The sequence below is a fragment of the Wyeomyia smithii genome, chromosome 3, assembly GCF_029784165.1.
Source record: "Wyeomyia smithii strain HCP4-BCI-WySm-NY-G18 chromosome 3, ASM2978416v1, whole genome shotgun sequence".
In the NCBI taxonomy this organism is placed as follows: Eukaryota; Metazoa; Arthropoda; class Insecta; order Diptera; family Culicidae; genus Wyeomyia; species Wyeomyia smithii.
This window is the reverse complement of record NC_073696.1, coordinates 65,840,288-65,853,902: the sequence shown is the minus strand read 5'-3', so window position 1 is coordinate 65,853,902 and position 13,615 is coordinate 65,840,288. Positions and strand designations below refer to the sequence as shown.

Here is a 13,615-nt window from a genome sequence, read left to right as displayed (position 1 = left end):
AGTGCAGTTCAATAGTAAGTGCGGCATTGCCGCTACCGCCGCCACCATATAAGTAACTGTGAGCGCAAAACATCGAGTTACCTGACTTCTGTTTCTGGACAGCGACAAAAAGGTTTTATCTGTCCGACTGTCGGACGGGTAGGGAAACTGCATAATTATGTGACTTGATTTTTGCGTAACTTGGCTAGGCGGGAAATGGTCACTGCTGCTGTTTGAATCGTGTGACGATAGTGGCGGCTTGATTACGAAACAGTATTTTTTTCCTTCTGGACCATGTTTGGAAGCCGTAAACCTACATTGCCGAAAGGTTTTATGGTCCAAACGGAAGCTGAAAGTCGTCCACCGCTGGATGATACATATTTCCTAATGCAAAAAAATGTACTTCCAGCACCCGGGAAGGTCATCATTTGTCCGGTACAGGCGTTAGGCATGATACGGTTAACTTTTTTATCGGTTTTATTGGTATGACTGGTTCTCGGCATGAAAGTCTATTTACAAAATAATTAACTCGTTACGTTTAATATATACACAATTTCATTTAACAGCTTCCGTTCACAAATTTTAGTCGATTCTTTTGGAGGTAAGGACTGCCAAACATAAGAAAGTATCGATAGGTGTAAAATTCATTAGAGTTACATCAGAAAGTTTCTCCGATCGTGGTTAAATACATTATTTATAATTTGCTTTTTGTATGAAAATATACAAAAATAAATCATAAATTAGTGTTACTTCACTTTCGCAATCGCCGTTTTTTGCTCCGAGCGGTCGGTGTGTATGAGTGTTATTAACTAGATCTTGCTTAGCAGTGGAAGATCGTTTACGCACAGTTTTTTTCTGCTTCTCGCTGGTTGTGCGCGGCCTTTGAGTTTTCCTAATTCGACGCACCGCGTACAAAGCGATAGCGTGGATCAACTTTTTCCAACCCCCTTTTCCCCCTTTACCCTGGTCTCGCCAACGAAACGCCAACTTTTCCAACCGAGAGCAGTTGTTCCGCTAGTGCCGTCTGCTTCCGGACTCGGTTTCATGTATTTACTATTTTGTGCATCCAATTCGAGAAAACCGTATCAGTCAGTGACTTAAGCGAGAGAGTAAAGGGAAAGATGTACAACACAAAGGATCGCTTTCGGTAGCTGCTCCTCGTTTTGCGCGGAATTATCTCATCGTTTACAGATAGTTTCCACTTCTGAGCTGGGTTTTTCCTATGTACGATCCTAGGTATGTAGTTTGGACGGTCTTACAAGAGGTTACAAGAGGTACCGCCTCAAGGAAAAAATGTCATGGGAAGCGGTTCAGCGGTGCACTAGAGCATCGATATTGTTTCGTGAAATAGTATGTTAAAAAGCTGTAAAATCCTAAATGGACTGCTGATTTCATTGTAATTGAAAATGGATTTGAAAATATCTGATAGAAGTGAAATGAGCTGCGATTTGTTCTGTTAACTGACCGTCCATTCAAATGCAATATCTCTCACGTGCCCCTTTCTTTAGTGAATGTGGACATGGGATGGTCTCTCTCCGAACTATTTTGGCTATGCCGAATCTAGCCGAATGACGACAGTTGACTGTTATTGTAGGTTAGCTTGCGTTTCGAAACTGGTCAATTTTCCTTTCAACTTCAGCAAACTAGTGACGGATTTGAACGGTTTCTTTAATTACCCTTTTTTGTGTCGAGTAACGATAGTACTTTTTCTTCTTCTTGTGCTTCGATGGAAATTTATCACTTATTGAGTGAACGGAATACAACTGCAGTATAAAAATCAGTTTGCTGTTTGGGTGAGCGCGTAAATTGCATGAAAGAGATCGATTGTGACGAAACCGAGTGTCGTTTTACCGAAATTTACTAAAGAGAACGGTTATAACCGTTTTTCGTCGAGCGTATTTTTTTTTACAGGAAATCGTTATTTCATCGACTGTTTCAGTACAGGACGCGCTGGTTAGCAGTGGAATACATTGTGTATTGAAAAGTGGTGTGGGATAATAGGCTAATTGGAGCTGATGGTATTTACATAGAGTTGTGAGAAGTGCGGTGGAAGCATTACTTAGCGCCACACGGAGAATGGTGGTGAGCAATTGCGAAGATGATGTGCTACTAAGGTGTATGTTTTATGGCGTCTGGAAATAACATGAATATAAAATTAGCGATAATTTGCTTCTCGCTTTTTCGACATTCGCTGCTATACTCCTTCCATGTTTCTTTGGGTGCATTAAAGGAAACTTACTCTGACAGATTTGATGAGAAAGAGATAGTTTTACGCACTAGCGTATTACGTAACTGAAATGTTTAGGCTTCAGGTAGAGAGGCATATATAAGTAGAGGCTAGTCTATGAGATACGGGACTAATTTAATTTTAAAACCTAAGTCACTAAGGTACGAGACTAATGCCATCCGTGGCTGACTGGGACGCAGATCTTCTCCCAAACTGGTTTCCACACCTTCTTCCAAGCGGGTACTTGAATTTCCTTCCAGGCTGGAACCTTAATTTCTTTCCACTCTTCCTTCCACTCTAGCTTCTTTTCTGTAGCCCACTCTTGCTTTTTCTCTACACGCCACACTTCGATTTTGTCTTCCTTCCATGCTTCTTCCTTCTTCTTCACCCAGATCTGTTGCTTTTCCGTGCGCCATATCTGCACCCACTCATCCTTCCATTCTAGCTTTTTCTCTGTTTTCCACTCCTCTTTCTTCACTGTTTTCCACACCTTCTTCCATAGTGGCTTCCAGACCATCTTTTTCTTCCACAGATCGTGGCTTGTGTACTCCCAACCGTGCTCATCCTTGCCCAGGAACTTCTCGCCAGGAATGCCAACCTTCACCGTATCCGGCACCCAGATCTGTTTCCATTCGGGGACTTGGACTTCTTTCCAGACTGGAACCTGAACTTCCTTCCACACCGGTTTCGTCACCTTCTTCCAGTCAGGCACCTGAACTTCCTTCCAGGCCGGAATTTCGGTCTCCTTCCAGTACGGTGTCTTCACGATCTTCCAGTCGGGTACCTTAACCTCCCGCCAGATTGGCACTTCTACCTTCTTCCACACCGGAATCTGCTGCTTCTTCCATTCGGACTTCCACACTTCGATCTTTTTCGTTTCCCAGACCTTCTTCCAGTCCTCCTTCCAGCCGAGTTTCTTCTCCCAGACGCACTTGGGCTCCGGGTGATGGTGGTGATCGTCGTGACCTTTGTTGAAGAAGAACGGAGTTGGGCTGCGCTTCTGGCGAACTGCGACCGGTTCATCCGCTAGAGCCAGCGGGGCACACAGGCAGCCAAGTATTACCTGTGGGAGAGAATCGAGAGAAAACAAAGATGCAGAGGTTTTTTTTTTGTATGCCTGAAGGGCATTGGGTAGAAAGCGTCACTGCGACAGGAATGTTTGTCTTTTATGGCTGGTCCCGATTACTTTACCCAGATTACAAGATGCTCGAACTCATTGATGGAGTTGAGCTAGTTGGTTGTAAGCCTGTGCCCCAATCCGGAACTACATGGTTGATGAAACCTGTGACCGTTTTGGGATTGGTGCTCCATACCTGGTATGGAGTTGAGAGGTAACTTCCAAAGAAGTTAAACCTCGATGAAGCAAGAGCCCCGCAAAAGCAGAGCAAATGCGCTGAGCTCTCAGGTTCAGCGTTGCAAAAGCGACAATAGTCGGTTAGGACTTTGCCGATTTTCTTTAAATGATAAAGAGCAGGACAGTGTCCAGTGAGAAGTCCCGTGATGATGCGTAGTTCACTACGAGTTAAACTAAGTAGCCGTTTGGTAACCGTAGGGTTAGGGTAGATAAACTGTTTAGCTTGCCTGCAACCCTGCGCATGTTGCCATTGAGATGCTATCTTTAGCTTTTTCCATGTACTTAGTTCGCCTTTAATGGCGGATGTGGAAGTACCCAAAAACGGTTCCGGTCCAATGAATTGCTGATGCAGAGGTTAGTTCTGCAGATGCAGAGGTTAGTCTCGAACATCGTCAATCTTAATTTTTTAAAATTTGCATAAAATCCACTGTTTTGGTTGTGATAAAAAGTTACTCAAATATAGTGAAATTTTCAACGTTATCTTAGTAGCGTACTAAAATTCCAATAAAGCTTATCATGAGTGCATTTTTATGACAAAAAACGTAACAAATGTGAACAGGTTGATCAAAAAGTAGGCGCGGGAAGAAAAATCGTATTTGTTTCTTTGTATTCCTGTTTGTTTTTGTGAGCGTATTATACGACGCCCCCATATTCATCACACTGTTAATCTTGAATGAATCACATTATTATGAATGAACGTAGCCGCAGCCCGTCGTAGTAGGTTACCTAGGTATCCGCTGCAGTTGTTTACGTGCAAAATTGGTAACCTAGGTAACCACTACAGTGCTATAGATTTATGTCAATTATATCGGAATAATTCCACATTTTCAGTATGATTTTTTCGTAATAACAGAAATTGATTTGGCAACATTAAATTTTCTCAAACGCAGTGAAAACAGATGAAAATACATACAGTTGAAATTTAGGAATTGTAGAAATTCATCTCATATATTTCTGCTAATTCAAGCTTGATTTTTGGAAATTTGAGGTGAACATTTCAAAGATTAAAGTATTCTTAATATAGTGAGTGATTTTGTTTGGTGATTAAAATAAAAAGTGGTCCGCTAGTGATGAAAAAAACTTTGGTTGGCTGCTGAACGAGTCCCGTTGTAGCCGTATAGAACAATGCACGGATTTTGTTTTTTGAGGTAGGTGATTGAATTAAATGAGTTTTCGAGTGCAGATGCCCGGCAAAAATATCAAATTTAGTGCTTTCAAGTTAGTTTTTGAGGATTATACTTTATGAGGAATCTAAAGTGAACTAAGAAGAATCCATTCCATGGATTAGCAGATTGATTTAAGAAGAAAATATGCGTTTTTTTCTGTTTTCAATTGTGTTTTCATGTTGTATGAGATGAATATATGGGCTGAGATGAATAATGGAGCAGTTCTCCTACTATTCCTTAAAGTGACTGTAATTTTACTAGATGCAGCTTTTACATGTCTGAATCAAAGTAAAAATGCAATTTTGGAAGTAAAAATGTTCAAAAGTTGTACGAAGTTACAATTTTGATGTAGCATGTTGGTGGAGAACTTGCATCAGTATAAAACTGGCAATCGAACCACAAGTTCTGCAGCATCAAATTTTAATTTTTCGAAAACCAAAGCAGTAGGAGAAATAATAACTAAGAACGAACTGTAGAACGGTGTAAAAAGTTTAATTTGAGCTGAGAAAACAATAAAATTAACCACGTTGTTTGTGTGAAAACGTCAAAATACGTTGAAAACTGCACTACTTTTAAGCGTTTTCGCTTCTAAAATAATAAGGTTAGAGCCACTTCAAGTTTTTGAGTTCTTAATTCAAGAGTTTCTTAATTCAAGAAACAAAAGCTGATTAAGTTTAGAGCATATGCGTAGAAGTTTTTTCATCGAATGTGACCCTCTATCAGCCCTTGAAATAGATACTCCCAACAAGAAGCCAACCACCCTGTATATGTGAACTCTCTCTCTCCTCTTTATGCCAGTATTTTTTGCTTTGCTTATGCATGCTCAGTTTTGTTCACAAAGCCGTTGAAGCAAGAAGCATTGCGCAAGTGCATTTTGACCATTTGCAAAGCGAATGTCTTCCGATTTTAATTGTGTATAATGTCCTGCAAACCTCAAAAATAATTCGCAAGGAAGGTAGTGGAATACAGGCCAAAGTAATGGACGAAAGAGAGCTTCGTTTTTTTTTTTTGTCTAAAGCATTATCCAAGCTTAGTGGTTTGGCAATCAAGATGTGTCGTGTTTCCGACGACCTAGAAGGTTGTGGTTTTCAGCAAACTTGGTCAGAAGGTCAAGGGCCTTTGGTTTGTGGACAGTTTAATGCAGAATTCTGCCGCTATGTGGTGCTAGCGTGAGTGCGGTTTTTCATATGTTGATCTCAGCTTATCTCACGGTTACGACTTACTGGAAAGTTGCGGTTTTCAACAAATTTGTTCAGAAGGTATGTGTGCACGCGATTTCTCATGTTTTGACATTAATTTATTCCGTGATTCTGCTGATTTTGTGCTTTCAAAATGGAAATGTAGCACCAAGGTTTTGCTTTGTCTATTTGAGACAGCCAATGTCTTCGAGAAAATTATAGCACATCCTTTTGCTATCCCTTATATTGAAAATGATATTAATAATTTTATATAAAAAGTTCACACAAATCATTATGTTCAACATAAAAGCAGAGAAAAGCGCGTCTTCAGAAAGAACACAGCAATTGTAAATCATTGAATAATTTAAAATAAAATTCAAATTGCATAATTTCACCACAGAAGTTTTAATTGTTGAGTTGCTAAATACTGAAACTTTCTAAGTAATTGGGGATATCGAAATAAATTTAGTACATTGCACTTAAAATCAAACGCACAGTAGCACCAAAAGTCCATTACTTTCTAAACAAGTTTCCTGAAGATCACAGCTTTCTAAGTAGTCGGATCCACGAGATAAAATTAAGTTCAAAATTCTTATACTACTACACACTAGCGCCGCAATGCGGTTAAAACTCGTACCATACTGTTCACCGACCACAATCCCTTGACTTCCTCAAGCGAGCGAGAAGCAAAACCTCCTTTTGCACATACGCTTTCGAGATACTTTTTATTCTTCATACACTCGCCGGAGCAACAGCTATGGCGCACCGGCACGCAAAAACCTTTTGTCTTGCTAAAGCGAATGTAAAAGAGTACGCGAGTTCCTGCTTGTGAATAGGAGTACTCGGTTGAAATTAGTCGACTAGGAGGAGTGCTTGAAAAAATGTGCTCGAAAACGGAAGTGCCTTCTTCATCTACCCGGTTTTACTTTGTGCACTGACAGTCGACAGTGGGGCAAAGAATCTGGAATGTGTCGCATGCTGGAACGTGTAGGGTATCGGACTGCTTTGGTGAGTTTTCTACAGCAGACTAATGAAAACCAGCAGAAGCAAACCGCTGCCGCAGTAGTCCTATACCCTATTTGAAATATATTTTTGTCCCTATGCAACCATTTTGAAACTATTGTCTTCGGTCGTGCTCGTGAGTAGGGAAGTACGCGCGAGTAGAAGAGTAGGCGCGAGTGTGTGCATATGATCTCAGGAGCAAATGCGAGCAAGAAAGAAAGCGAAACAAAGAGAAATAGCTTGAATGGGGAATAGTGTTTAATATCGGTAGCAACGGAATCTCACTTGAGGTGTTGCATGCTGTTTTTGAGCGAGACTAACAAGAACAACACTGTTCCTAAACAACTTTACTAAATACCTCATCTCTAGGTAGTCGGAATCACCAGAACTTAGAGTATGTCCCTTCTACACAGTAAACAATTCTGAATTTTTCACGTCACGTAAACACGAAACTGGCGTAAATCACGATTTTGTTTGAAAATTATCCGAAATATCATTTAATTTGCGTGAAACATTATGGAGCGATGGAGGCAATTTTTATATGCGTTTCGACATTCAACTTTTAGGGGTGCTGCAATATTCAAACTGAGTGTTGCAATATTTAGTGGAGGGATTCCCAACTTCGTTTAAAATCTGTCCACGTGGAACGTGGATGGCCCCTTAATGAAGTCATAGAGAACAAATATTTTGCAGAGAGGTACTCTACATGGACATCATTTACCCTCCTGACCAGCGTTGCCAACCCTCCAGTTTTTACTGGATATCTCCAGTTTTTTTGAAGATCGTCAGCGAAACAGCTGACGGTTGAACATTTCCAGTTTTTTGAAAATTGTTCCAGTTTTATCCAGTTTTCTGTTCATCAACACATTTTTCGAACTCATTCCCATTACATGTATGGTCTTTTCAGTATTTTGTGCATTCATGCGCCTCGGTTGTAAGATTTTATTCGAAATCTACTTAATTTCAAGTAAGCCAGTGACTATAATCTCCACATGTAAACAATTTTCTTTCAGCCTTTTTGGTTACATGCAATAATACGGTGCAGCATTTTTGAACCGAAAATCAAATAAATTTATGTAGAAGCTTCAAATATATATATCCAGTTTTCTCCAGTTTTTTTATTTTGAATTCTTCCAGCTTTTTATAAAAAAAGGTTGGCATCGCTGCTCCTGACGATAATAGGTAAAACCTGACGATAATAGAGCCGATACCAGGCCCAGATTTGAGGGGGGGGGGAGCAAAGAGGACAAATGCCCCGGGCCTCCAGATTCAAGGGCCCCCCCTAGTTCTGGGGCGACCTTTTTTTGCTCGTCACCTTCCAGAATGTTGCCTCTAAATGTTTAAAATAAAAGAGAGCCTCACAAAAAAATTCGCCCCGGGCCCCCCAGCGCCCAAATCCGGCCCCGGCAGATACCCTATATCGTCATGTTTGCCGTTTTATTTTGAAAAATATTTCAACCAGTATCAAACTGAAAAAAATGCAAGATTATAACTTTTTAATCATTCCTGTGAATTTTAGTGAAGATTACTTTTCCAGAGACTTGAATTTCTAATAAGACAACGTAGAAGCGACGAACCCGGCGAACAATTACTTTACGGTCTTTTGACGCACTTTTATTTACACGAGAGGCATCGAAATTCACAGGAATGATCAAAAAACCAGTTGAAGGCGCCTATTTTGAGCTTTTGGACGACTTTTTTATTGCTTTCATCGAGCAATATTATCCGAACGACAATATTTGAAAAGAACAGTTCACACAATGATTGAAGTTCATTACACAATTTTCATTCCCAAAGCCGCATAGGCTCAAGTCCTATAAGCCAGAATCTTGGTAGCTTTTCTACTATCTATTAACATTATAAATCAATCCAAAAATATTTCTCGGCGCCAGATATCGCCAAAAACTGTGCAAAAGTTTAAACTGTTGATAGTTATTTTATTGACTCGCTCGTCTGCCGTCCAGACCAAATCGGATTAGCATAATCACACGCTTACTGCACCACCATCGAGCGTCTTTTATGAGTTAAAATAGTCACAGAGAAGGAAGAAAAAAATCCTCATTTACACATACGCCACGTGCGAACATATCTTTCTTCCATTTGCATACAAACCGGGCCCCGGAATCGGATCCCATATTTTCCGAACTTATGACTGCCCATGAGTCGTAAATTAGCTGAAGCAGCACGTTCCAGCTAATCATCACGATCATCATCCGCACCATAAAGCACGGGTGGTTGCGGATGAAAGCAGAGCTTGGGAGTGAACATCTCTGAACATTGTTGTTATCGACATGGGGACAAGCCTACCCGGTCGGAGAGGCGCCCCCGGTAAACATTTAATGCTAACAGTCGGTTGGCGCTTTAGACATCTTCTTCTTCTTGCATCTAACATATTGTACGCATTTTACTTTGGTTGGCGGTGCATCATCGGCTCTATGTTTGGTCGTTTGTTTGAATAGCGTCTGCGATCGCCAGTTGCCACCTTGAAGTTGAAGTAGTTATGGGGCCTTCGATCCGTAAGCTGTTCACACAGTGAAATTTATGAGGATGAGTACGAGCTCGTGCCGCCGTTGAAGGCGGGAATCAATGGCACTTCCAGATCGGAGCTGATCGGTGCTCTACCGACCTACTGCTGAATTGACACACAGTGATGGTTTCGACACATCAATGTCAAGGTCGTCGCTATATTCTTCGCACTGATTGATTTGATTGCAGGTACTTCCGCGCGCCCGATGGGACAGAGGCGCGTTACAGAGGTTGAAACGTCTCACTCAAGAGCTTATGAAAACCTTGATAGCCTAGATATGGTTTTCAGTACTCTGTCCGGTCTGTTTCTGAACAAGCTAAAAACCATAAACTAATGGACACCACACACAGCAAACGTTACACTAAATTCTTCGGTTGCGTGTGTACAAAATGAATTGAATTTATTTGCTTAGATAACTCAATTTGATGGCGCAATAACGATCGAGTTTAGTTTTGACGCCGGAACCTGCTAAACATTATGGGAATTCCCACAACTTGTGTGATTGTCTGTATGCTGCGCGTGTTCGTATATGCTGCAGCTTTTATTGAGTTTGAAAAAGTGGAATGCATTGCATGTATACAATTTGCCAGTCCATTTTTGCATGCGATTTTCAGAAAATGCTATAAAAGCTCTGGTTATGTTAGACGTAACAATACTTTTTCTTTCAAAGTTACCTTCATCCTTAGTCAATATCATTCGGTTGGCTCTGAACGAAAAGATAATTTTGGTTATCTTTCAGCTGTGTTGAAAGTAGAAATAATAGCTCGGGTCAATTTGATCTGGTGTTATAAAAACCTCAGACACATCGCGCTTAGTCGAAAATCATTTTGTTGAAAAGGGGACACAAAACAGCGACTTCGCATAAGATTACCAGGTTATATCCTTGATTCTCGTCATTTTGAAAGTATCACCACTGTGGTATACTATATACATTATAGTGCTTAGCTCTTTAAGATGCTATAAATTAAATTATTCCCCAGTGGGTGACCTTCTACTGCAGCTTCTATTTTTTTATTGTCCAATTATATTTGCGTTGACAGTATTATTATTGCAGTGTCAGGGTCGGAGATGTTTTGAGGCAAAATGATTGCAAATGATCTTTATTGAAAATGTTCAATCAAGCGAATAAAATCGAGCAAATTTAGCATTGAATTCCTTTTTACCAAGACCATTGTACCAAAATTAAAGTGGGAAAGAGTGAAGGTGTTAACTCTAGGACCATCGATCATATTTTTGAAATAAGTGTAGAAAAAAATTCTGTTAACGTGCTCACGCAAATATTTCACCCAAACAGAACAATGTGATTTTTCTCTGAGCTTGAGTTATCCCTACGTAAAAACATATTAATACAATGTTTGAAAAAAAGTGGACTTTTCGAAATTCGCCTATCAACAACGTGTTTTAAACGTTAAACTATTTATCGTCTCCAAAAGTTTTTTTTGTCAAAATTCATTTTTAGGAGAAAGAAATCAAGTTATTGAACAATATCTTGGAAGTGTTTGAGGCAATCAAATAATAGCACCAGAACGAATTATTATGAAATCACGGTAAGAGGTTTCACGGTACATGTTGCTCAGTTGAATTAACTTATATCTGAAAATCTCATCTAAAAAATGTTCGGTAATAAAAATACAAAAAAAAATTCAAGAACGAATTGCAGCAAATTGTAAATTCGCCGATTCACGAGAAATAGGTGGGTTTGGTGGAAAACTATTCTTGTATTATTTTTTTTACTCCTTTTGTATTTTTGGCGTCAAAATATGATATTCATTTTTAGTGGAACAAGTTTCTGGCTGTCAATCTAAAAAAATAACTTAGCAAAAAACACACCAGAACGAATTATCATTTGTCAACATTGCCTTTCCCGATGAGGCAAACGACAGACAAGTGCCAATCAGGATTCAACTTATAAGCCCAGACCAATGAAATGGTAATTTTATAGACCGATAAATACAGGCAGTAGCCAGATGCATCCTACAAACTGGTTAGCATTTCGAATTCGTAAAATCGTAAAGCTGTCAAGTTTCACTTTCAATTTAAAGCCGTGAATATCCGATATGGTAGACAGCAATTCATTATCATTCAAGCGATTCTACGATAAACAATTTTTATGATAATTGAAATGAAAATAAACTATTGATAATTTAAACTGAACAGCTGTTCGAATTAAGTTCAGTTAGAATGCTATATAATTTTGTTACACTTACTCTGTATCATATCCAATACTGAAACTTTGAAACTCAAATTGTAGGAGTTTCAGTTTTTCTAACATCCAAAATACTTTCGTCAAAAAGAGTTAAAGTATCCGAAGAAGTTGTATCAATTAATCAACTACTATGGATTTTCTTTAATAGATTTTGCTCTATAAAACGTTCAATATTTTTCAAGCTTGGACTATTCTGAAACGTTGGTCTTTTAAAAAAAAACAATCGCAGCTGAACATTATTATTGTTTTAATCGTGTTTGTTATTAACTTCTGCATTAAAAGCTTGTCAACTAAAAATTTTTAAAACTGATCTTATTACTAATTATATCATCCAGTAAACAAACGAAAAAACACACAGTACTGCTCAGCACCGCATCTGTAGCATTTAACATGTAGTATAGATTATATAGAAACAATTCTTTCTTATTCTATTATGTAGAAACATTCCACCTTATTTGATTATAGGTTATTGAAAATATTAAAACTTTTTTGCTGTGTTCAAAACCAATGCACTTTTTTCGACTGTCGTAAATCATTAGTCACATAGAAATATTTTTGTTAGTTTCGATCAATCAAATCACATCGGAACTGTTCACAGCTTGTACAGCAGTTTGTCTCGCATTATTTCAAAAGGCCAGGAATGTCATGATCGCAATTGCCTTTTCAGCAACTTTGGTATTGAGCACCATTAATGAAGTTCGACGTTCAGCGACAATCAGTTAATTAACTAAGTCACTCGAAAGTCCATAATTGGTATAACATCAAGACACTTTAATGGATGCTGCGTGGCGATCACAGTTTATTTTTATATTTATTACAATTTTCATCGGTACTCGTACAGCACATAGAGATTATCAGAATCACTCAGGTGAAGATAAAATATTCACTAATCATTCACGTTAGTAATCAGTCCATTGTATGTTATTCACATTTTCCGCTATCCTGTGTCATAGGATCACAAAACTCTTTCACATAAAGATTAAATAGATAAAAGGACACTAACCAACAGCGCTAACGACCTCATCCTAGATGGTCGACGCATCAGTTTTAGGCTTAAACTAAAGCAAACACTACACTTCTTGACCACGCTGGTCTTGGTACTGTTAATAAATTGAAGAAGATCAACCGTTTTATACCAAAGGTAACTTTTTTTTCTCTCCACGCGTAAGCTCTTTCGCCAGGCTATTTGTGGTGGCTCAGCAGGGCAGCGCAGAATACTCAAACCAAAACACAACCGCGCAAACAGCATGAATGCAAACCCGTCCAAGAAACTCAGCCACTCGGCAGCTCACTGCACGGTAGGTTCACCTCTAATCCACGAAACGAAAGTCATTCTAGACGAGAGCCTAAACACGCGCCCGCCTTCCAGCATACCGGCAGCATACAACAAATTCGCGCGCACAGTACGCTCACTGCTCCTAGACCCTGAGAAAATTATCGCAACTGATCCGCAGTTGGAACAAACCGGTCATGAATGAAAACAAGAGTACTACGTGCAACTTGCTGGGTACCTTCTTGCATGTATAGTAAAACGAGTTAAATGAATGAAACGAAAACGAAAGTCCCCACCCCGAGCGGGGCAGTAAGTAAGCGTAGTAGAAGGATCCGAAATTCATCGCCCCGGTACCACGCACTCTTGCTAACTACTAAGAGACACTCACGGGTGAAAAACTGCCAGTCATGCCGGCTGGTTGTTGCTGGAACACGAGGCATTGATTGACGACCGGGCTGCTCACTGACTGTCGGTTTGAGCATAGTAATTTTTCAAAATAGCCGACACCGAACAAGAGTGTAAAAAGCATGCTGCAATGTTATTCCGTCAGTCCAGTTCTAGTTCGACATTGTAAACAACCGGCCCTCTCTCCGAGGTAATCAGACAGCATGATTGAGCAGCTTGCGATTACCAAAAAAGCACGTGTTTATTAACTGATTACCATTAGCCTTCATCCACGGCAACAGCATCGAAATCCTTAAGG

General features: G+C 39.6%; 2 protein-coding genes across 3 annotated transcripts in view; both read right to left on the bottom strand.

The window, feature by feature from the left end:
- Positions 1–13,615, bottom strand: part of LOC129727437 (NADH dehydrogenase [ubiquinone] 1 alpha subcomplex subunit 13) — a 510,282-nt gene that overhangs the window by 182,325 nt on the left and 314,342 nt on the right. The gene's annotated exons all lie outside the window — the stretch shown is intronic.
- LOC129727430 (golgin subfamily A member 6-like protein 25) lies at positions 439–12,790 on the bottom strand. The gene is made up of 2 exons (XM_055685265.1): positions 12,643–12,790; positions 439–3,269 (listed from the first exon to the last, which is right to left on the bottom strand). The coding sequence occupies exons 1-2, from the start codon at positions 12,679–12,681 to the stop codon at positions 2,376–2,378; spliced, it is 933 nt and encodes a 310-aa protein (XP_055541240.1). The 5' UTR covers positions 12,682–12,790; the 3' UTR covers positions 439–2,375.

What these genes read in the sequence shown, in the direction of transcription:
- LOC129727430 (XM_055685265.1), bottom strand. Translation starts at nt 12,681, where the DNA reads ATGCGTCGACCATCTAGGATGAGGTCGTTAGCGCTGTTG. An exon ending in TGAGGTCGTTAGCGCTGTTG is followed by an intron (nt 3,270 to 12,642) that starts GTTAGTGTCCTT and finishes TCTCTCCCACAG; the next exon opens with GTAATACTTGGCTGCCTGTG.